This window comes from Benincasa hispida, chromosome 7, assembly GCF_009727055.1.
Source record: "Benincasa hispida cultivar B227 chromosome 7, ASM972705v1, whole genome shotgun sequence".
Taxonomy (NCBI): Eukaryota; Viridiplantae; Streptophyta; class Magnoliopsida; order Cucurbitales; family Cucurbitaceae; genus Benincasa; species Benincasa hispida.
The window spans coordinates 4,230,264-4,252,864 of NC_052355.1; the positions used below are offsets into that span (position 1 = coordinate 4,230,264).

General features: G+C 36.0%; 3 protein-coding genes across 4 annotated transcripts; 2 read left to right on the top strand and 1 right to left on the bottom strand.

The window, feature by feature from the left end:
• The first annotated feature begins 758 nt into the window (after window positions 1-758).
• LOC120081259 (respiratory burst oxidase homolog protein E) lies at window positions 759-5,897 on the top strand. 2 transcript variants are annotated; one of them, XM_039035981.1, is made up of 12 exons: window positions 759-875; window positions 1,017-1,600; window positions 1,675-1,834; window positions 1,923-2,085; window positions 2,177-2,986; window positions 3,464-3,559; window positions 4,066-4,181; window positions 4,293-4,463; window positions 4,546-4,711; window positions 4,952-5,152; window positions 5,267-5,395; window positions 5,532-5,897. In XM_039035981.1, exons 2-12 carry the CDS (start codon window positions 1,147-1,149, stop codon window positions 5,718-5,720), a joined length of 2,655 nt encoding a protein of 884 aa, XP_038891909.1. In that variant the 5' UTR covers window positions 759-875; window positions 1,017-1,146; the 3' UTR covers window positions 5,721-5,897. The 2 variants fall into 2 exon arrangements, with proteins under 2 accessions (XP_038891909.1, XP_038891908.1); XM_039035980.1 differs by having other exon boundaries at window positions 794-1,600.
• A 3,527-nt stretch (window positions 5,898-9,424) lies between these two features.
• Window positions 9,425-10,681, top strand: LOC120081651. Its single transcript, XM_039036698.1, has 2 exons — window positions 9,425-9,474; window positions 9,592-10,681. The coding sequence occupies exons 1-2, from the start codon at window positions 9,425-9,427 to the stop codon at window positions 10,679-10,681; spliced, it is 1,140 nt and encodes a 379-aa protein (XP_038892626.1).
• A 5,350-nt stretch (window positions 10,682-16,031) lies between these two features.
• Window positions 16,032-20,679, bottom strand: LOC120081950. Its single transcript, XM_039037139.1, has 2 exons — window positions 20,427-20,679; window positions 16,032-16,512 (listed from the first exon to the last, which is right to left on the bottom strand). The coding sequence occupies exons 1-2, from the start codon at window positions 20,543-20,545 to the stop codon at window positions 16,377-16,379; spliced, it is 255 nt and encodes an 84-aa protein (XP_038893067.1). The 5' UTR covers window positions 20,546-20,679; the 3' UTR covers window positions 16,032-16,376.
• Between the last annotated feature and the right edge of the window lie 1,922 nt (window positions 20,680-22,601).

A 22,601-nucleotide genomic window follows, 5' to 3' on the forward strand; every position in this document is an offset into this window, starting at 1 on the left:
TTTCACTAGGAATTCAATAGTTTTATTTTAAGATATAGATAAGGTAATAATACGAGAAATTTTAAGGAAACAAACATAAACTTTAAAAAAAAACACAAAATTTAAAACAAATGTCCCATTTGATAATATTTAGACCCTGTTTACTAACCATTTGGTTTCTTGTTTTTTATTGTGACAATTAAGTCTATTTCATCTACGTTTCTTACCACAATTTGTATCTTTCTTAAGTATAATAATTGAATGCTTAACCAAATTCCAAAAACAAAAACATTTTTTTGAAAACAACTTTTTTTAGTTCTCAAAATTTGGCTTGGTTCTTTAAACCAGGAGTGAAAAGTAGATAACAAAGGAAGAAATTTGGAGGTGAAAATTATGTCTATAAGTTTAATTTTCAAAAATAAAAACAAAGAACAAAATGAGTACCAAACAGGATCTTGGTTTTTTTTTTTTTTTTTTTTTAAATTAAGTCCGTAGACATTACGTCCATCTCCAAATTTCTTCCTTTGTTATCTACTTTTCATCAATAGTTTAAAAAACCAAGCTAAATTTTGAAAACTAGGAAGTAGTTTTTAAAAACTGGTTTTTGTTTACTTAAAAAGGGATAGATTTTAAAAACTTTGTTTTGAAGCCATTTCAACATCTGAGGTGGATTAATTATTGTATCTGTCATTCTGTCTTAATTAAAATATTTCATGAATTACAAAGAGAAAAGTTTTGTTAATTATATTGATGTGGTGGTCTGATATGTTGAAGCAGGCCACGATTGTTCTTTAAATTTTGCTGTGTGTTAAAGAAAGAGAAAGAGAGAAGCAAAAATGGTATAATATGAAAGAAAGGAAAGAGTTGAAATAGTGTGTGTGGGAATTGGTTGAGAGGTGTGTTTCTTTTTCCTTCCTCCAAATTACAAATTTCTTCATTATCACCAACAACTCCAATCCTTTCTTAAACTCTACACAACAACAGCAACAATAATGTCTATTTTCTAATCTCACCATTTTTCCATCTTCAATGACAAGGTCTTGGTCCTCTTTTGGAATTCCCAACACCAACAACTCTCGTCGCTCGAGCTACACCCGCCGACTAGGGGACGGAGACCATGATCACGTCGACGGGGATTGCAGCCATGAAGATCATACTGCTCAAGGAATGTTGCCAGTCTTCTTAAATGACCTTGTTAATCAGCAAGACTTTGTGGAGATCACATTGGAGGTTGAGGATGATTCTGTATTGGTTCGTAGCATTGCTCCGGTTGCTGCGTCGTCGTCCGAGCTGCAAGATGATGCTGCTCTTTCCATCACTGCTAGAATTCGCAACAAATTCCCCTGGCTCCGGTCGGCATCTTCTCGTGCCTCCACCGCCTCGTCTCTCGATAGGGATGACACTGCAGCGATAGCTATGTCTGCCCGTGATGCCCGCCGCCTCAATGCGCAGCTGCAGCGTACCCGATCTAGAGCCCAGGCTGCCCTTCGAGGACTTAGATTCATTAGCAAGACCACTAGTGCCTCTGATGCGAACGAGCTCTGGCAAAGAGTCCAATCGAGGTTCCAGTCTCTGGCTCAAGGTGGACTACTTGCCAGAGAAGATTTTGCGGAATGCATCGGTGGGAGTTGAAACAATGTGACTGACAGTTTTATACTATTTTTGGAACTTAAGTAATATTTGAATTTGTGACAGGAATGGTGGATTCAAAGGAGTTCGCACTGAGAATATTTGACGCGTTAGCGAGAAGAAAAGGATTGAGGATTTCGAAAATCAACGTTGATGAGCTCCATGAATTTTGGTTGAAAATTTCAGACCAAAGCTTCGACGCCCGCCTTCAAATATTTTTCGACATGTAAGAGATTGTTTTTCATCCATTTGTTTTCTCTCTTTCAATCTCTTTTGGAGTTTGTAACACGAGTCAATACGTTCAAAATAAACAGGGCTGACAGTAACGAAGATGGCCGAATCACAAGAGACGAAGTGCAGGAGCTAATCTTGCTAAGCGCATCTGCAAACAACCTTGCGAAACTCAAAGAACGAGCCGAGGAATACGCTTCCTTGATCATGGAAGAACTCGATCCAGAAAACCTCGGATACATCGAGGTAAGGTTTAGAATAATTTAACATGATATCACAACACAATGTTGAGGCAAATTCCTTACAAGTTGTGTAATGGATTGATTGATTGATTCAGCTATGGCAACTTGAGACTTTGCTTTTACAAAGGGACACATATATGAACTACAGCAGACCCTTAAGCACAACAACAAGTGTAGGTTGGAGCCAAAATCTAAGCTCATTTAACCCCAAAAACATCATCAAAACAGCAACCACAACACTTCATTCTGTAATCTTCCAAAACTGGCAAAGAATTTGGATTCTTTTCCTTTGGGGCTCAACAATGGCAGCTCTATTCACATGGAAATTCCTTCAATACAAAAACAAAGCAGCATTTGACATAATGGGGTATTGCCTTCCGACGGCGAAAGGCGCCGCCGAGACCCTAAAGCTCAACATGGCCTTAATCCTCCTCCCCGTCTGCCGCAACACTCTCACTTGGCTACGATCAACCGCAGCGAGATCAATCGTCCCATTCGACGACAACATCAATTTTCACAAGCTAATTGCGTGTTTCATAGCAATTGGAATCGCCGTCCATGGCGGGGTTCATTTGGCGTGTGACTTCCCGAGATTGGTGAATTCTTCGCCGGAGGAATTTGAAGCGATATCGAGTGATTTTCACAACAAGAAGCCAAGTTATAAGGAGCTATTGATGAGCGTTGAAGGGGTAACAGGGATTGTGATGGTGGTTTTGATGGGGATTTCATTTACACTTGCTACTCGTCGTTTTAGAAGGAATGTTGTGAGATTGCCTCGGTTGTTCAACAGATTGGCAGGGTTTAATGCCTTTTGGTACTCCCATCATCTTATGGGATTTGTCTACCTTTTGCTTCTTGTTCATGGCACTTTCTTGTTTCTGGCTCATAATTGGACTCAAAAAACGGTAACCCAAATCCTTATAATTCTCTTCTCCTTTCCTAATTATTTGGCTTTTGTAAATTAAGGATATGTTTGGATTCATCAGAGAAAAAAATATATATATTTTTTAGAAAAGTCACTTTTATTTAAACTCTTTTCATAAGAAAACGTTTAGAATACTCTTTGAAAATATTTCAAAAGATATTTTGAATAATTTTCATACACTTCAATTTTTCTTTCAAAATTAAACACTTGAAAAGTTAAAACAAACATACCCTAAGTTTATACATACTACCATTTGTGAGTTTCTTTGTTTTCTATTTAATATTATTATTGAAATTTAGCTAGGAATTCAAATTCTATCCTAAGAAAGATGAAAAACCACCATTTTCAAAAACAAAAAATAAAAAACCAAATGATTATCAAATAAAATTTCATCCGGTCTTTTGTGTTTTTGGTTTTGGTGCAATGGAGTGAAACAAGGATAAATTTTTGGTGTTAGACTTGGGTGTATATTTCTTTCCCTTTGCTGCTGTATCTTGGGGAGAGGAGCCTCAGAGCCTGCAGATCAGAGTATTACTCTGTTGAGATATTGAAGGTAATGTACTACTATCTTTCATTTTCTTATTTATCATTTTATTTATTTATTATTATTATTATTATTATTTTTTTTTTTTTTTTGTATCTATGTAGTTAAAATTTGCCATGCCTGGTTGACATCCACATTAACTTGGATTGACTTTCTTAGTTTAAAATTTACTCGAGATTGCCAACAAGAGCGTAGCTCAACTGACATAGTGTCTAGAATAGAGATTCTATTGACGGTATTTGTTAGAGACAACGGATCTTCAGATATTATCCACTTTAGGCAAAAACCCTCATACCTTTACTTTTGGTTTCAAGACATCAAACCATCGGAGATAGTTGTATTTTCTTATAAACTCATGATCATCCCTATATCTAGCCACTACGAGACTTTGATTGCATTTTCAACAGTATTATTTATGAATTTCGTGTGATCGACATAACATGGAATGTGTTCAACTTAATGAGATTATTCGAATATAGTTTAGTGGGTAAGACAGTTGTTACTATTCCGAACAGGTTTCAGTACTACCAGGGAATGTGTTCAGCTTGGTGATGTTAAAGCCTCGTGGGTTCAAATACAGAAGTGGACAGTACATATTCCTTCAATGTCCTTCAATTTCCCAGTTTGAATGGTAAGTTTTAAGAACTCCAAATCTTTTTGCTTCAAGAAAGGAAGGGGAAAAAAAGAAGAAAAAAAAGAAAAAAAGAAAAAAATGCATAACATTGAAAACAAACCTGCTCAGGCACCCATTTTCTATAACTTCAGCACCAGGAGATGAGTACTTGAGTGTGCATATTAGGACAGTTGGGGATTGGACAAGAGAACTCAAGTGTGTCTTTACTAACCATGTCAACTCCAAACCTGTTCTTGGTAGAGCCAAATTGGGTCATTTGGTCAACATGGAAAGAAAAAGGTATTGTGTGTTCTCCTCTCTTTTCGGTTTTGTATCTATTTAGTTTATATCTACTTTTGAGACTTTTTGACGTTTCGTTCAGCCAGCCGAGATTGTTGGTGGACGGGCCATATGGAGCACCTGCGCAGGACTATCAAAACTACGATGTGCTTCTCCTCGTCGGACTTGGAATTGGAGCCACCCCTTTTGTTAGTATCCTCAAGGATCTTCTCAACAACTCCAAAACCATTGAAGAACAAACGCCAACGGTAAATTAATTACTTATTTGTAGGGGAAAACATGGAAACTATAACTTATATATTAAAGTTTCTAAAAACGTGTTATAGTTTTTAGAATGTGGCTAAGAATCAATGGTAAAAATTACAGAAAAGAAAAGAAATTGCCAGAAAACAAGCACCGTTTTCAAAAATTTTAAAAATAAGAAAACTAAAAATGAAATAGTAATAAAACGGAGCTAAAGTTTTCAGGTTTTCTTATGAATATTATAGGAATCAACAACAGAAACAAGCAGATCAGAAGACAGCTTTGGATCTTTAAACACGACACCGGGTGGAAAGAGGAAGTTGCAGAGCAGAACGGGGATGGGGATGGGACAGGCACAAGCGTACTTCTATTGGGTGACGAGAGAGGCTAGTTCCTTGGAGTGGTTTAAAGGGGTGATGGATGAAGTAGCAGAGATGGACAAGAAAGTAAGTAAACTTAAAACTAAAACAAGGACCTTAAATCCATGGAATGCTTTTAGAAGAAGAAATAAAGATCATGTAATTCAAGTAGTGAAATGAATAAATAAATGAATGAATCAGGGCCAAATTGAACTCCATACCTACTTGACGAGTGTGTACGAAGAAAGTGATGCAAGGAGCACGTTGATCAAAATGGTCCAAGCTTTGAACCATGCCAAGCATGGCGTCGACATTCTCTCTGGCACACGAGTAAGTAACTACGCTATCTTTCGACTCTTTCATTCATTTTCATTTCTTAAATATCCTAGTTCTGGTAACTTTATTACTTATAAACTTAAGATTTTAAATTTAAAATTTAGAGATTATTAATGCAATGGCGATGCAGGCAAGGACTCATTTTGCGAGGCCCGAGTGGAAGGAGGTGTTCGGGCGAATAGCGTCGAAGCACGCTTACAAGACAGTGGGAGTGTTCTACTGTGGAATGCCAATGCTGGCAAAAGAGCTCAAGAGGCTATCACTAGAATTTACTCGCAAGACTGCAACTAGATTTGAGTTCCATAAAGAATATTTCTGATTTACTTTGTCAATAAACTAAACTTCTAAGGGAGGGAAATCAAATTTGAATGCTTATATAATATAATTATAGATAGATATAGATTCAAATACCTTATATTATACAAGATTGATGTACATTTTTTTTTAACAATATAACAATATCAAATAAGTAAATGAAAATAACATGCAATTTTTTAGCCACAAGCCGAATGTAATGTTTATTACCTTTTTTTGAGATTGATGTGGTTCAATTCCTGATGCTACATTTTTTGTACTTAAAAAATATTTTGGCCAAGATGATCTAATATAGTCGATACAGATCTATAAGAGAAAAATTATAAAGTATATTAAATATACAACCAATGATTATTGGTGTAGCTTTAATGTATCATTCATATTTAGTAATTTTCCATTTAGATCATAAATAGAGTTGTTTTCATCAATTGAAGGTTAAGTTTGTTCTAAAACTTAATTAGAGCTAAAAACATAATTAACATTTCTAATAAGTCGTAGGTTATTCTAAAACTTGTACTATTATATTCTCAAGAAAGAAAATGCTATATAGTAAAGGATATATTTGTGAAATATAACTCATAATTTAGACTAATTTAACTCGAATTCAAATCTGTTACAACAATGACCTACCTCATCTTTTTTGTAAACTCAAAAATCAAGCCTAGGATTTAAAGAGGTACTAATTTGTAAATCCAAATATTAAGTACACTTAAGATTTCTCAATCCAAGCTTCATTAGTCTAAGTTATTAATGTGAAAAGTTTGCTTGTTTAATTTAGGGATTTTTTTTTTATCCGTGAGTATCTGGACCAGTTTAAGTGCACCTCGATTAATCTCACGGGATAACCCATTTGACCCTATAACATTTGAGTGTCTTATGTCTTAGATAGGTGGCCACCATAGATTGAATCCACAATCATAATTTAGGGAAGATAAAGTATTGAATATGTGGACTTGTATAGTTATTTATCAAGAAAATTGATAAAGAAATGTGATTCATCCAGAACATTACAGCTATGAAAAGATTGCAAAAGAGAGAAGGTAGAAAGCATCAAATCTTGAAATTGATTTGGAATTCTCAATGTGTCAATCCTCAAAAGAACAGACTGTTGGGAATGGATATATTACATAGGTTTATTCAAACACAACTAAGGATATTAAATTTTGAAAAATGACATCCTAAATCGTATCGAAAGAACACCTTAACAATGACTCAGAATAATGTACAATAATACAAGATTAAGACTAATTATATAAAAGAATGAGACACAGCTATGGAACAATTTTAATTTTAAATTCCAAGTCAAAACTCTTAATCAAATAGTCTTATGATTGAATAGCTATTTGATGAAATAATTGAGGTGCAAATAGTCCAATAAATGTTTTTATAAAGCAATTAACTTCTCAACTAGAGGGACCCAAAAAAATATGTTTTGAATGGGCCAACAATTTATGTTGTATGGATAAGAAGACCTATGTGGAGTTGGCATTAGTTGACTTAGTAGAATAATGGGGTGATTGTTAACATACATTGACTACAAGAAGTTGCCATATATTTTCAAAATGAGTTCAATATTTTATTTTTAATACAATTAGACCAATTAGAAATTAATTTCAAGTCGAAGTGAGTTTGACTCAACGGTAGTTGGTATGACCTTTTATCCTAGAAACCAATTAATTTTCAAGACCCTGAGAACCAAACATTTCATTTTTGAGATCTCACGGACTACATAAAAACTAACTTCAATTTTCAAGGACCAAAAACATTTGTTTTGAAATGGAAACTTAAGGATTAAATAAAAACAAAATTTAAATACTTGAAAAAAAGTGTATTTTATTCTTGCATGGAAGTTAAATGGTGTTTGCATAATTCATAAAGGGTTTTTTTGTACGGATCGCCTCATTTGGGAGACCCAAATGAAAAATAACCTCCTATAGAGAAAATAATGGAAAGTGGTCTTTTGCTTACGTCATAAGCATGTGATTTTACCGATTCGTCCCTGAGATGCACCCCTCGCACCTGCCGATACAAATTTACTCGATCCTCGATGGTTCATCACACATTCTTCGATGCACGATCACTCAATACCCAACTTCATGGTCACTCGATATGGATGCAATCGACATGTGTATACCCGATCATATCAATGTCATACTCGATGCTCGATTACTTTATACTCAATTATTTTGAATTATCCATGTCACTCGATACAGAACCTGCTCTGTAGTTAATTCTCATATACGAACATACACAAATTGGGAAATTTTCTTACCATATACATGGTAAATTTCAAATTGATTTCTTGAAATGTGAAGTAATTTTTTTTATTAACTAAGAATAAACAGAACTGAAACACAGTAGAGAAAATCGGGATCACTTTCCCTTCAAAAAACACACTTTACAAAACCTTTTTTTCTTGATGGAGATCAAGTTATAAAGGCATTGAGATCTCACTATATTGTCTCACACCTTAAGTAAGTAAATGTGCATTTTCCTACTCATTTTTTTTTTTACTTTTTCGATGATGTGCGAGACATACAAACGTAGAAAAGAGGACAAGTAAATGTGAGTTTGTGAGTATGCACTGATACATGCAAATAGCTCCCAGTGGAGCGAGGATGAGAGGAGAGAGCTATGAAACAGTAAGCATCAAGTTGAGAATACCGAGTATCGAGTGATGAGAATCGAGTAGCAAGTAGCGAGTATTTAACAGTTACCCATTTTCCTAAATGCTCACTTTCTGAATTGTTTTTCTTGAAATATGGATAAGTATATATTCTTACTTATGGTGGTATATGAGACAATGCTATACTGGAGGCTGTTTGAAGGGTTTGCTAGTTCCAAGCACATTGACCTACAATGAGCTGTTAAATCTTGTATATGATATGATGCAAGTTAGTTTGACAGAGTTCAAGATTATAATGAGGGTGAAATATAAGATGGATATTGATTCTCCTCTAGTATGCTTAATGGATGATGTTATATTAAATTTCTCCTCTCAGAGTACGACCGTACTAGACTACAGGTATTTGTAAGTCTTGAGAAAATCGAAGAAATTTATCACGGGGCAACATTTGATTACCCAGAGAGATCAGACTAACCCATGTGTGAAGGTGATGTAAATGAGTATGATGTTTGTCCATTGGGTGTCTCACTAGAAAACGACAACATTGATGTTAATATAGCAAACGTATTGCATCCGAATGTGACAATAGAAGATGTTGGAACATGTGTAAATGAGAATGCGATGATAGAGGAAAAGGCTAGGAATGAAGAACAGATAACCCCGGTTGTTTTAGGGAGTAATCCTTCTGTTGTGAATGAAGAATAGCCAACCCAGGTTTTTTTAGGGAATGGTCCTTCTGTTGTGTATGAAGAATAACCAACTCCAATTTTATCAAATGATTTTTGTCATTTTATTGGGAGTGTGCTCGCCAAATTCCGACCAATGTACCATCTAGTAGTTAGGCCAGAACGAGGGACTTGATTATGCAACCATAGTTGTCTATAAGGTTAGTGGATATAGTTGAAGAAGGTCAAATTTTCTTCAGCGAGAAGGTTAACAACATTGGCCATTAAGAATAACTTTGAGCTATGGGTTAAAAGATCGAACAAAAAATTGTATAGTGTTTGGTGTTTACACAAGACTTGTAAGTGGGTCATTCGAGCAACTAAAATAGACGGATGTGATATTTTCAAGATCATAAAATGACGCCCAATCACACATGCTCAATTGAAGTATTGAATCATGACCACAGGCAAGACAGTGCATTCGTTATTGGTCACCTAATCAAGGAAAAGTTCGGCGTTGGTCGGGGGGACAAACCGCACCATATTATTGAGGATGTACGGCAGTAATACGGTGTCAATATTAGTTATGGCAAGGCATGGCGTGCAAGAGAAACTGCTTTTGCTCTTGCAAAGGGGACGCTAGAGGAATCATATGTCGTCTTGCATGCATATTGTGAGGCTTTGAAGATAGAAAATCCTAGAACTGTATTTGAGATTGAGCTTGAAGAATCAAAATATTTCAAATACGTGTTCATGGTGCTAGGTGCGAGTCTAAGAGGTTTTAAGAGTTGTCGACCTGTGATCATTATAGATGGCACTCATCTAAAGGGTAAGTATAAGGGAACAATAATAGTTGGTGTTGCAATAGATGGTAATAACCAATTGTACCCACTAGCATATGCAATTGTTGATAGTGAGAACGATCGAGCCCTGAAGTGGTTCATGACGAATCTTAAAGCAGCAATTGGAGAATGCCCTAACCTTGTATTCATCTCAGACCGTGGACAGAGTATAGCTAATGTCATTGATATCGTATTCCTCAATTCTTACCACGAACTTTGTACCTTCCATTTGAAAAGGAACGTGGAGAATTACTTTAAAGACAAGGTCGTTAGAAAATTGTTTCACGATGCTTATAGAGCGTATCGAGAATCAGAGTTCAAACGTCATTGGGTCCAAATAGTGAACTACAAAAATGGTTCCCTTGCTACATATTTAGAGGATGCTAGTATTCAATGGTGGGCACGGTGTTACCAGTTTGGGAACCGATATGATAACATGACTAGTAATATTTCCAAATGCTTCAATGCTATTACCAAAGAAGTAAGAGTGTTACCAGCAACTTCATTGCTAGAATACATAAGAGGTATGCTTCAAGGTTGGTCTCATGAGCGGCGAACAATGTGGTCTAATAGTACATCGACACACTTAGTCTATGCGGAGGAAATAATGAGTTTAGAGTGCGAAAAAGCTAGGCGATGTCGAGTGAATCCAATTGATTATTATAGATTTCATGTCAAGGATGGTGGAATAGATGGTATAGCCTTAACACTCGAGAATGTAGTTACAAGTAATTGCAGTGTTTGGAGATTCCGTGTTCGCATGCTATTGTTACAGCTAGAGAGAGCAATATTAATCCATTTACTCTATGCAGCAGATTGTATAGTGATGTAAACCCACTTGGTCATGTATCCGAATGGAAAAAGCCACCAGGGTATACCGAAGTAAAATACTCCCACCGAAAAGAGTGGTATAGGTTGGTAGACGAAGGGTAAATAGGATATCGTCTGCTTGAGAACATGTCACATTAAAGAAATGTGAACGGTGTGACCAATCGGGACATAACAGCAAAAAGTGCAACGAACCACTTAACATGTCCAAACTCAACAAACGGGCAAGGACGACATAGGGGACCCTCCAAACTCTGTATTATAATGTAGATTGTTCATTGTTCATTCTATATCATATAGATTATTCATATGGGACCCTCCAAACTCTGTATTATATAGATTGTTCATTCTGTAATGTAGTAGACGTTCTGATAAATACTCGATACACGATACTCGTTAAGATACACTCGTTACACGATACTCGACAATACTTGATAACATTGACTATATAGATGGTTGATTTATATGTACTATATACTCGGTGCATGTTACACGATACTCGACAATACTCGATAAATATTGACTATATAGATGGTTGATTTACATGTACCATATACTCGGTGTAATGTAGAGATGTTCTAATAAATACTCCATACACAGTCACTTGATACTCGATACTCATTAAGATATACTCGTTACACGACACTCGAAAATACTAGATAAACATTGACTATATAGATGGTTGATTACTATATACTCAGTGCATGTTGCACGATACTCGACAATACTAAAAAAAATTGGTGACTATATAGATGATATAGATTTACAAATAATGTCAAAATTTATATGGAAAGCCCTAATAAAAATAATGTCAGATTTACAAATAATGTCAAAATTCATATAGATGGTATAAAAATTCACATAAATAATGTCAAAATAATGTGAAAAGTTACATAGAAAAATTGATCTACCCTAATAAAAAAATTGATCTACCCATAACTCAGCACCATACTACAACCTGAAATCACGCATCTTATCTTGTCATAAGCTCTCCATACTCGACTGATCACCAAGTACTCAAAGTACTTGAGACTGAATATCCCATAATCCAATATATTCCTCTACAGGGCACTTGTATTGATACAACTCAGCTTCCAAGAACTGGGTGCAAGGTCGGGCTTTGTATCATATAGGCCGTAGAATTATGCCAGTGAAGGGAGAGTAAAGCATAGGGGCACCAAGAATTTTAGCAGATCTTTTGCTGTCATACAAAAGGATGCGTCTGATATTCATGTCCATGACCAACAAAAACCAATGCTGCTTGCAGTTAACTGGGCTATAGATGTAATCGACATTTGTCCATTCGGGTTGATGTTCAGGTACCAGTCCAGCACGTAATCGACATACATGTGCTCTTTCTCCCATACTTTAGTAACTTCTTCCATGGTTTTTCCACGTATGGCCTCGAACAAGCTATCTAGACCTTAGAGGTTTAAGTGACTCTGCAAAATGGATAACAATAAGTTCAAGTATATATCAATAATGCAATATTGTACATTAAAATTTAAACCCTCTATAATACATATCAATATGCCATGTGGCATGTCGTGAACCAATGAACACATATCTCCAGCCAGCTAATAAACTTTCGTCAGAGAAACATGAATAAAGAATCGAGAACCTGTAGTTTGCAAGTTAAGTCAAAGAATGGGAATAGTAATTAACAAGTATATAAATGTTAAGAGATGGTAACTTACGTCATTCTCAACCTAATTACTATCACATGTCAGCTCCCAGAACAACTCTTTCATCGTGCAATTCATCCTAAATAGAACTTCATTCCCCAACCCGTGAGGCCTCATGTCCACGCTGTTCAACCAGACCATGAACTCATTCATCAAGTCTTCTGGAATAGCGTGTGGCAGGTCATAGGGGATGATGTCAATCGGACGTTCACCGAGCTGAATATATTTTTGCTTTTTTTCAGTTGCCTTACTGTGTCAACTAGAGGGGTGTACAGTTGTGTTGGCTTCCTCTTCCTGCTTGTCTGTCTCTGTTCCCCCTCATAGTTCACAGGCTTCGTTGAAGGTGGAGGAATGAGGTTCTAAATCTCGATGGCTGATGGAGGAATGGGGTCACATGACTCAGGCTCCATTGTGTTGGTCTTGGTGGCGGGTGGAGGAATGGGGTCCTGGAACTCTGGGTCATGGGACTCAGCAACTGTTAGAGGGGTTCGGTCACAGGTCTCGATGGAATGTTGAGGAATGGGGTCAATAGTCTTGGTGGACTCCATGCATAAACCTTATGATGTTAGGTCAAACACAACACGATATAGATTTATATTAGAATAAGTTTAAGATGATATTACTTACCTAACACAATGATCGCAGTAGGCTGGTGATTGTTTGTACTTTAGCTTGAAGGACACTCAAGTCAGACTTCACATTTTTCAAGTCTAACTGTACATCATCCAATTTACGCTCCATCGTAGCCATTTTCTGATCTATGTCATGGAGCGATTTGCAAATGCCCATACCCCTTATGGGCTCAGAATGCATTATATTCAATCGAGGCGACCCTCGCTCCTCAGTTGAGGGTACATGCTCGTCAGTAGGGAGCTTGCGAGACTCGTTATGAAGAGGGTGAATCTCGCGCTCATCGGTAGAGAGCTGGTCAGATTGATGCTCATCGAGTTCTGGCTCATGGATGTGATGCTCGTGACTCTCGTAGTCATTGAAGTGGCTACAAGCATCCTCATCATGGTGTGATCTATGTGTCTCTGAGAATGTCATCTCGGCATCAATGCACTCGTATACGGGTCGTTCATCGACCCTAGTGTCCCTATACCACCTCTCCCTATCGGACATGATCAATGGTGTGGGTGTGATCCTTGTCTATACAAAACAACGAACAATTTGTTAGTTATATATGTCATTCACCTTAAATCCATGTAGATTGTGATTTAATACACTAACCTCGATGGACTCAAACACGTCTCGCACTATTGTTTTGGTTGGGAGTGAGTATGTACACTCCTACCTTAGGAATCGAGGTACGGCATGTCCATTGAGTCGGGTTGCAACTTTTTCGACAACCATTGAAATGCTCTCATATGCCCACACCTACCATAATTCATAAACGATTATAAGACAAGCATAAGTAGTAAGTAACATTAACACTAAAATTAGTAGATCTCCTATGGCCAATAAATGGATATTACCTGAAAATGATAAGGAAACCCCGGTAGGTTGTACTTGACGATGTAGTTTTTATTGATCTTGGACCTTTTTTGTAGTTCTCAGACTTGCCACTCCATTCTCTTTGTAGTCCAAGTAAGGTCCTCTCCCACAAAACATTTCCCCAATCCATGGAGTTGAAGTAATCTAAATCCTCCACGTCAATTAATAAGGTCTTGTCGACATTGGCCCTCGTCCTCTCTCTTCCAATCATAGGCAATTCAGTGTAGTAGACCAATGTCATCTTTATAACATCCATATCATTCTCAAACTCCATCTACTTGTACATTGTCTCTAAGGTACCAATATGGATGTTCGTTGCGAAGTCATTCCCCAAGTACCTATTACGTAGAGATTCAGTTCCTTCAGCCCTTCTCTTAACTACTGATTGGGTGACCGCCACAATCCCATCACTAATAGGAAGCCTTCTTTGATGAATGTTATAACTGTACCATTTAAATCGAATGTCATTGAATCTTTCCAATGGTCTTCAACCTCCCTTAATAGAATGTAATAGACCAATGGACTGTTGAAGGTAATGTCCATGTCCACAAATGGCTCAAATATAGTCTTCCTGAAGAGGGCAAGCTAAGTGGGAGTAAGCTTCTCTTTCACAATCTTGTTAGTCGTCCCAATGTGAGAGGATAGGCTGGTCGCTTGGCCTGGGAAACGATCATGAGAAGAAATCTTGAATTGTCTAGTCATACTGCACAGAATAACAAAAAACAGAGAAAAATAAGAATTCTGTTCAATACTCGATACATAATGCACGTTCCTTGATGCACTATACAAGATACTCGATTTCTCGATACTCGATACATGTTACATGGTGTCCCTTACTCACTAAATTACAAGTGACTTAGATGGTCGATTGTTAAGCATTCAGTTTGATTTTCTACCTTCATGCATTATCCAACTCAAACCCTAAACTCCAGACGGTTCGAAATAACAAAAATTTGAAAACTGAAACGAAACAAACTCGAAATCCAGCCAAACATACAAGATATGAAAACAAAAATGAAAATTGTGTCGGTCGAGTATCATGTAACATGGAAGCGCACATCGAGGAACACAATGCTAAGATAGTGAGTTTTGAGTGAATGATACCAAAATACAAAAAACGAGAAGAATGTTCCCTGATGATAGTCGAGTTAAACTACACACAAGGAGAAGAATGTTACCTGATGTAGAGATAGTGAAGTTTCGAGTGTAGAGGTGTTGTCGTTGAAGGATATACAATCGGGTGAACAAAGAGAATACTCTGAGTTGTGGGAAATGGTAAAAGAATGAACTTCAAATGCCTTCAAATGGGTTTTGAATTCAAAATAATCGATAAAGTAATCGAGCATCAAGTATGACATTGATATGATCAAGTATACACGTGTCGCTTGCAGCCGTATTGAGTGACCATGAAACTAGGTATCGAGTGACCGTGCATTGAGAAACACATGTCGAACCAGTGAGGATAACATGAGGGATGGATGCATCTAAGGACAAATCGGTAAAATCACATGCTTATGACGTAAGCAGAAGACCACTTTCCATTACACCCAAATGAGGCCATCTGTACCTATTTGATAACAATTCATGCCAAATTTGATAACTCGTTGACTTTTTAATTTTTAAAATAAAGTTAATAAACACTTCTTCCATAAATTTCTATATTTTGTTGTCCACCTTCTACTAATGTTTTAAATAACCAATCCTCAATTTAAAAAATTAAAAAAAAAAAAAAAAGTTGAAAAAGTAGTTTTCAAAAATTCATTTTTGTTTTTACAATTTGACTAAGAATTAAAGTATTTTCTTAGCTTATGTGAAAATCATAATTAAGAACAACAAACATAAATTTAAAAAACAACAAACTAAAAATGAAATTACTAAACAGTTCGTGATTATTAAAAGTTAAGCTTATCCTATTAATTTCTTTATTTTGTTATCTATTTTTAAGGAGTATTTTAAAACACTAAGCCCAAGTTTTAAAATCCTAAACATAGATATTCAAAATTTGTTTTAGAAATTTAGCTAAGAATTCACACATTTAGTTTGAAAAGGTGAAAATCACAATAAAAAAGTTCTAAGAAACCTAACACAATTTTCAAAAACCAAGTAGTTATCAAGCGGAGCTTTAAATTTCGGTTATTCCTAGTTTGTCTTTCATAGAAAGTAGAAACTTCTATGTAACAATGGAATCCTTGAAACTTACAACTAATGAATAAGTTATACAATGATTTCAATTCTTAATATCAACCTAACCACAATTCTTAAAAACATATGTACTAGGAGCTTATACTGCAAAAGGGGACAAACTACATGAGATAATAAAATTATTACAGCAATTGGTCAATCTACCATAAAAAAAGAGAAAAGGTTTGTTGGTTTTTGAACTTTATAATTTCAATACAATGGAAGGGGGCTAAGCATTTGGTTGCATTTCCTAATTGAGTAATAACTCAGCAATTCATTTCTATCAATTAAAAACAATGAAACTGGCACAGCAGAACAAGGGGATGGAGGATGGATATATCAATCATCTTTCAATCTCCTTAGTAGCTTGGAAACCCATCGATTAACACATCGCTTTAACGAATAACCAACCACCACCCCGGCAACAAAGCAAACAGCACATAGCTTTGAACAAGTCCAGATTGATACTACTTGCCTGTTCTCATAACGGTCACATTAATCATATTAGAACGAATGAGGGAATACTGAACTTTTATAGTTTCTACTTAATTCATACGATAAGAAAAAAAAATCACATAATTTCCCAACATAAAGTCTCCTAATCCTTCCTTTTGTTTTGATAAGGAAGACCGTCTAGAAAGGCCACATCCAAGAAAACAAACAAAAAAACAAAAAACGAAAAACGAAAAACGAAGACGCTACAGCCCACAAACACACACAACATTATAGTTGTTACAGAATTAAAAATAAATGACAGTAAAAAAAAAACGAAGATTTTCTTTAATGTTCTTACGCGCACACGGAGCAATGCACTAGAGCAAATATTTTCAAAGCTCGTGTGCACTAAAGCGAATCTCTTATGCTTAAGTGTGAAGTGGAAAAAAAAAGGTGTGGCGGGCCTTTGCATAATAGAAGTGGGGTGAAAATATCTAAAATGCTGATCTCCAAGACTCATAAGAGACCTAGAGCCCAATGACAGTCAATGGGCCAAGCCCAAGCCAAAGTCAAAGACAACCCAATTGTCGAAGTCATGCCCACCCATGAAGATCAACCTAACGCAAAGTAGGACAACCCCCACGGGTCAACCACCAACCAAGATCTTATTGCATCGAACGCACGACCATTCAAGATCTATAACACCCCAAGAATCTTGGTGGGATGTCGATTGGCTCTGTCTGTTGTTACAAACTAAAACCTTAAGACAATGCGTCCAAAAGTCTGCAAAAATACGATACTATATCGTCTAAGTTATTCACAAACTCAATATTAACTTCTTTTTTTTTTTTTTTTCCATTGAAGCAACTTCCGTTGAGTAAAAATGAAAGAATATACGAGCATAAAAAGAAAAACAAAATGCACAAAAGGAGACTTAAAAGAAGGGGCTTCAACCTATATAGTAATTACTAAAAAAAATTTCGAAATCAAATCCTAGAGGAAAACATGAAATCTAAGGGGCCTAACATCGTTAGGATCATTTCTCAACCCTCTAAACGCTTGATTATTCCACTTGTCCCAAGATCCCACAAAATAACACACACCCCTAATATGATCTGTCTAGGGTTTTCATTAGGAGGATATTTAAAATCTTGCTATTAGGTTGTTTGAGGAGTTGATGAACAGAATTTTGGCTGAGTGCTTTCTCTTTCAAGTTTAGCCAAGGAGCTTCTTGAATTTTGCAATTCCTATATTAAGTTGCATGCTAAGAACTTTCTGTAAAACCTCCCATTGTATTTACCTATAAGAGGAGGGGCAAAAAGGGAAACTCACACAAAGAAACAGTTAAGGGGATAGTGGGAGATGAAGATATGGTTTCAACAAGTAAAATAGAAGAGGAGGCCGTTGTAGGAGGGACCACGGGAGGATGGACAAAATGGGGAAGGCTGGAATGAAGGAGGCAGGAAGAATTTAGTGAGAAAAGGGGAGATTCGATCTTCATGGAGGGATTTCCAGCATCTCTCGAATACCAAGTTGGATTGTTTTAGTTTTATTAATTTTCTGAGTATTTACTGCATCTTTTCCTTCTGTTTTTGATTGGGACCCTTTTGAATCTTGTTGCTGATAAGGAAGGATTTATTCAATAAGAAGATCGTGCTATTTGATTTGTTCTCTGTCTTGTTTTTCCTATTACACTTGTTTTTCTCGATCGGAAGCTGGTTAGAAAGGTATTCTAGAGTAGGGGCCTAACACTTTCAAGTGGGATTGATCATCCTATTTGTGGAGTGTTTAAATCTTGAGCCAAAAAACTTGTTCTTTGTCTCAAAAGCTTTGGTCTTAAGGTAATCCGTGTCTAACCCAATTCTTAGGTTGAAATTGAATCAATTTGGGGGTTATAGTGATTGAAAATTAGGGGTTCTCATATCGAAAGAGTTTCTAATTCCAATTCATTAGAATTTTTGTATCACCCCCACAAGAGAGAACAACCCTTCTCATGAAAAGGCGAACAAAGGAGTAACTCCCTAATCATATCACTAAGCTTAGCACCACACCAGTGTACAATTTACTAGGTTTGCGAACATAGTTTGATTCCTGCTATACATATTCATCGTTGAACTAGATTTTGGTATAACAATAATCATTCTTGTGCTTTACTAAGAATTATGCATTTGTTATCATGAGCAAAAATTATCAAATGATAAACAAAGACGAATTAGAAACTTTTATCTAGAGCGTCCAAGTGTGTGTGGCTTAGCACCACACCAGTGTAATGTTTACTAGCTTTGCAGTTCATAATTTGATTTGTGCTATACATATTCACCAGAACTAGATTTCGATATCAAGAATTGATGCCATTTGTGGAAATCATTCCTCTGCTTTACAAAGAATTGCACATCTGTTATAAATCAAACTATAAGCAACGTTCTAGTCGTAGGCGAATGACCACAAAAGAACAAATTGTGGAGACCAAACAACTTGACTAATATACCTCTCCCTACCGAAACTCATTGACATGTCACTTAGGAGGTGTTTGGGGCAAGGGGTGGAACAGAATTGTAAAGTTTGGAGAGTCGTGAACTCCTAAAGCCCACAGCGTAACGAGTTAATAAGGTATAAATAGATGTTTTTTAGCAGTGGGACCTACAAACTTCTTCAGCCAAACAAGGAGTAGAGGTCATAAGTTCACAACTCCACTCCCCTCAATTCCTACTCTCCAACTCTTTTGGTCAAACTCCCCATTAGAGAGTAGAGCCAATAGAGCATATTGTACTAGAGAAGAAAGTCCATGGAATGGATCAAAGCATCAGGCAAATTTTGGAGATCTTGAATCGTCCAAATCCAATCATAGAGGCGTTATCGAAAGATCACAAGGATCAACCAGGAGGCAAGAGTGAGATCCACTTCCATTGTCCTAAGATTCACCTACCTTAGTCTAAGACCCAGCCAAAGGCAAGGGCCCAACAATTGAAGGGGGAAGGGAGGCACAAATCAGATACAGTTGAAAGGCTGCACTTGGGAGGGAATGACATAGATCAACCAACCCAAATCTAAAGAGACAAACTAAGTTTACAGTAATAGTTAATGATTATTTCACCAAGAGGGTCGAAGCCGAGGCCCTAGCAATCCTCACAGAGAAGGTCACAAAGTGTATTTGGAGAGGTATAGAGTGTTGCTTTGGCATTCCTTTACGTTTGTGCCGATAGTGTGCTTTGGCTTACCGTTTCTTCCCTGACTCTCCTTACTAGGCCACTAAAGATCATTCATTATCTCCCGAGGAGGTGGAAAGTCATTGTTTCTCTCTATATCTGTTTCGTCGATCTGGGCCTGTGTTATGTTACCACTGTTTTCCTTCAACTTTCCCCTCTAGATTAATGGCTCGATTGCCTCTCTTTTAAGTCGAAGCAATCAAAGTTGGAACAGCCAGAGTTGTGATGGAAATGACAATATTTTTCCTTATTCCTTCGGTGTGACCCAACTCTCAATTTGGGTAGTCATTTTAACATGTCTTTGTGATGTATCTTCGTTTAAATTTTCCAAACCGAGACAATTGCGAGAAACCCATGTTTAAACTTACTTGGAGGAAGACCCTTGTGTGTGGATGGGGTCTTAAGGGGTCATGTCACTCCTCAACTCTCCTCATCTTTGCCTCAAGCCGATCCTTGTTACCTAGAGTAATCCTTCCTTTAATGTAGAAGGGTCGAGTGCTTTTTTTCTCCAGTATTTGTCTCGAGGAGAGCAAAGGGCAACTCCCTAATGCTAATGTACTTTTGTCTTCATGTGGCCATTTCCCTCAGATGTCTTTTCTTTAATGAAAAAACTTGACTTTCATTGAGAAAACTTATCCTCCTACAGGAACCATTTGCCTAGGATATTGCTCAAACGATTTCAGGCGAATGAAGAAGGATGTATCCAAAGAGAATGAAGAAGGCAAAGGAGAGAAAGAGAAGGAAGTACCTGGGAGGTCTAGTGGCAAGCAACAAACGAGACTGATCTGAAGAAGATAGAGCGGAGGCGATTCCTTCTCCTCTGTTCCTCAAAACTTCAACTGAAGAAGATGAAACCCCTGATTTCATTTCTGCACTATCGAATTTGATCAAAACACCCAAAATCTAAACTACACTCACTACCGAATTAGGGTTTGCGCTTCACATTTACTCCCAAAATTCACTCCATTCTTTTCGGGACATAATAATACGAAATTATCATAAATATTTTCAACAAAACTATCTTCTTTTTTAAAATTCGTAGGTAATAGTTTTTCTCAGTCGTCTGATATTGTTAGTTTTTAAATTTTTTAATGTAATCTTTTTAAATCTTATAACATATCTTATATATTTTTTATATTTTTAAATTTTGGAAAAGTTAAGATTTGGGATATATATAAAATTTCGGATTCCTACTCAAAATTCTATAGAAAGCTTAAAATTTCGAGATTAATTATGCCTAGAATTTCAATGAGAAAATTCAAGTATATAGAATATTTTGTTGGGATTAATCCCGAGATCCACATAATCGTTTTAAATTATATGCATTATCTCCAAATATTATACAACTTGATTTTCTCGATGTATAATCTAAAATAATCGATAAATTGGAAAAAGTTGATTTTTTAACTAAAATCTCGTGGCCGAATCGATCGAGAAAAACTATTCTTACAAGTCTTAAAAACAGATGCTAGTTTTGTAAGGTAAAACTATTCTTACGAGTTTTAAAAAAAGATGTTAATTTTGTAAGGTGAAAATTTAAGCGTGCTATTTCTAACCATTTTTCTATAACATAGGGAATTTCTCTGTAATTGGGATAAAATAAAACTCAATATTTAAAAATTTCTAATATTTTCAAATCTTAACACGAAATAATTGAAAGTTTTTATTTCAGGGATTTTTGGTTTAAAATTAGGGATGTTGTAAAAGTGGCAAAATAGGTTGGGATAATCGAGCCCCTAGCCCAAGCTTTTTATGTTTGTAAAAATGGCAAAATTTCAAGCCAGCCCACAAATATAAAAAAATAAACCTAAATGTCCTCAACTTCATGATCCCGCTGCTCACACCACTAAGTTTTCTAAAATGTTTATTTTATTCCCGTTCTGTTACTTTTCCTCTTTCCAATTAATTTTAAAAAATATTTAACCAATTTATTTGAAGTACAATATTTTGCAATCAATTAATTTGAAAATAATTGTACTATTGTCTATATACTAATGTTGAAATAAAATAATGATATATTGGTAATATATTTATGTTGGAATGCCTTGAATGTATTTGGTTCGCGCTTCGAACAACCAAGTACAGGAGATGCCATTTTGGTGTATCCAGAAAACATTATCTCTAATAATACTGTTCTCCCTCTGTCTCATAGACGTAGCTAAGACACCGTTACTGAACCATGTACGTATGTGTGTTGATTAACATATTGTTGATATACTTTATAATGATACACACATGTTTATATTGTTGACACACTCGATTGATATGGTATATAATGGCAAAATTGTCAGAAATAGCGTGGTTAGGTTTTTCACCTTACAGAAGTAGCACGCTTTTTGAAAACTTGTAAAAGTAGTTTTTTTCGGTCTTATCTCGGGCAAGATCGACCCCGAGATTTTAGTTAAAGAATCAACTTTTTCTAGGTTATTGATTGGCTGAAATTTGCTAATTCTTTTATATAATCTTCCCAAATCTTTTACCAAATTTTATATTATTTTCAAATTTTCTCTTATTAAAATAGATTTTCCAAATTGATTCAACCTCTTTAAATTTTGAGAAATATCAAACTTTTCGAGTAAATTTTAGGATATTTATAGGATCTCGAGGTTAATCATACCCGAGATTCCACCAAGAAAACTCAAATATATGAATTTCGATGTTAATTATGCCCGAGATTTAAATCGAGAAAGCTTAAATATATAGAATCTTTGTGTTATTTTGTCCGGGATTAGCACTGAGATGCACATAATCTCGATGTATATTTGGCAAGATGTATCGAGAAGACCCTAAACAATCGATAAGTTGGAAAAAGTTGATTTTTTAACTAAAATCTCGTGGTCTATCTCGTCCTAGATGGATAAAAAAAACTATTTTTATGAGTTTTCAAAAAATGTGCTAGTTTTCTAAGGTGAAAACCTAACCG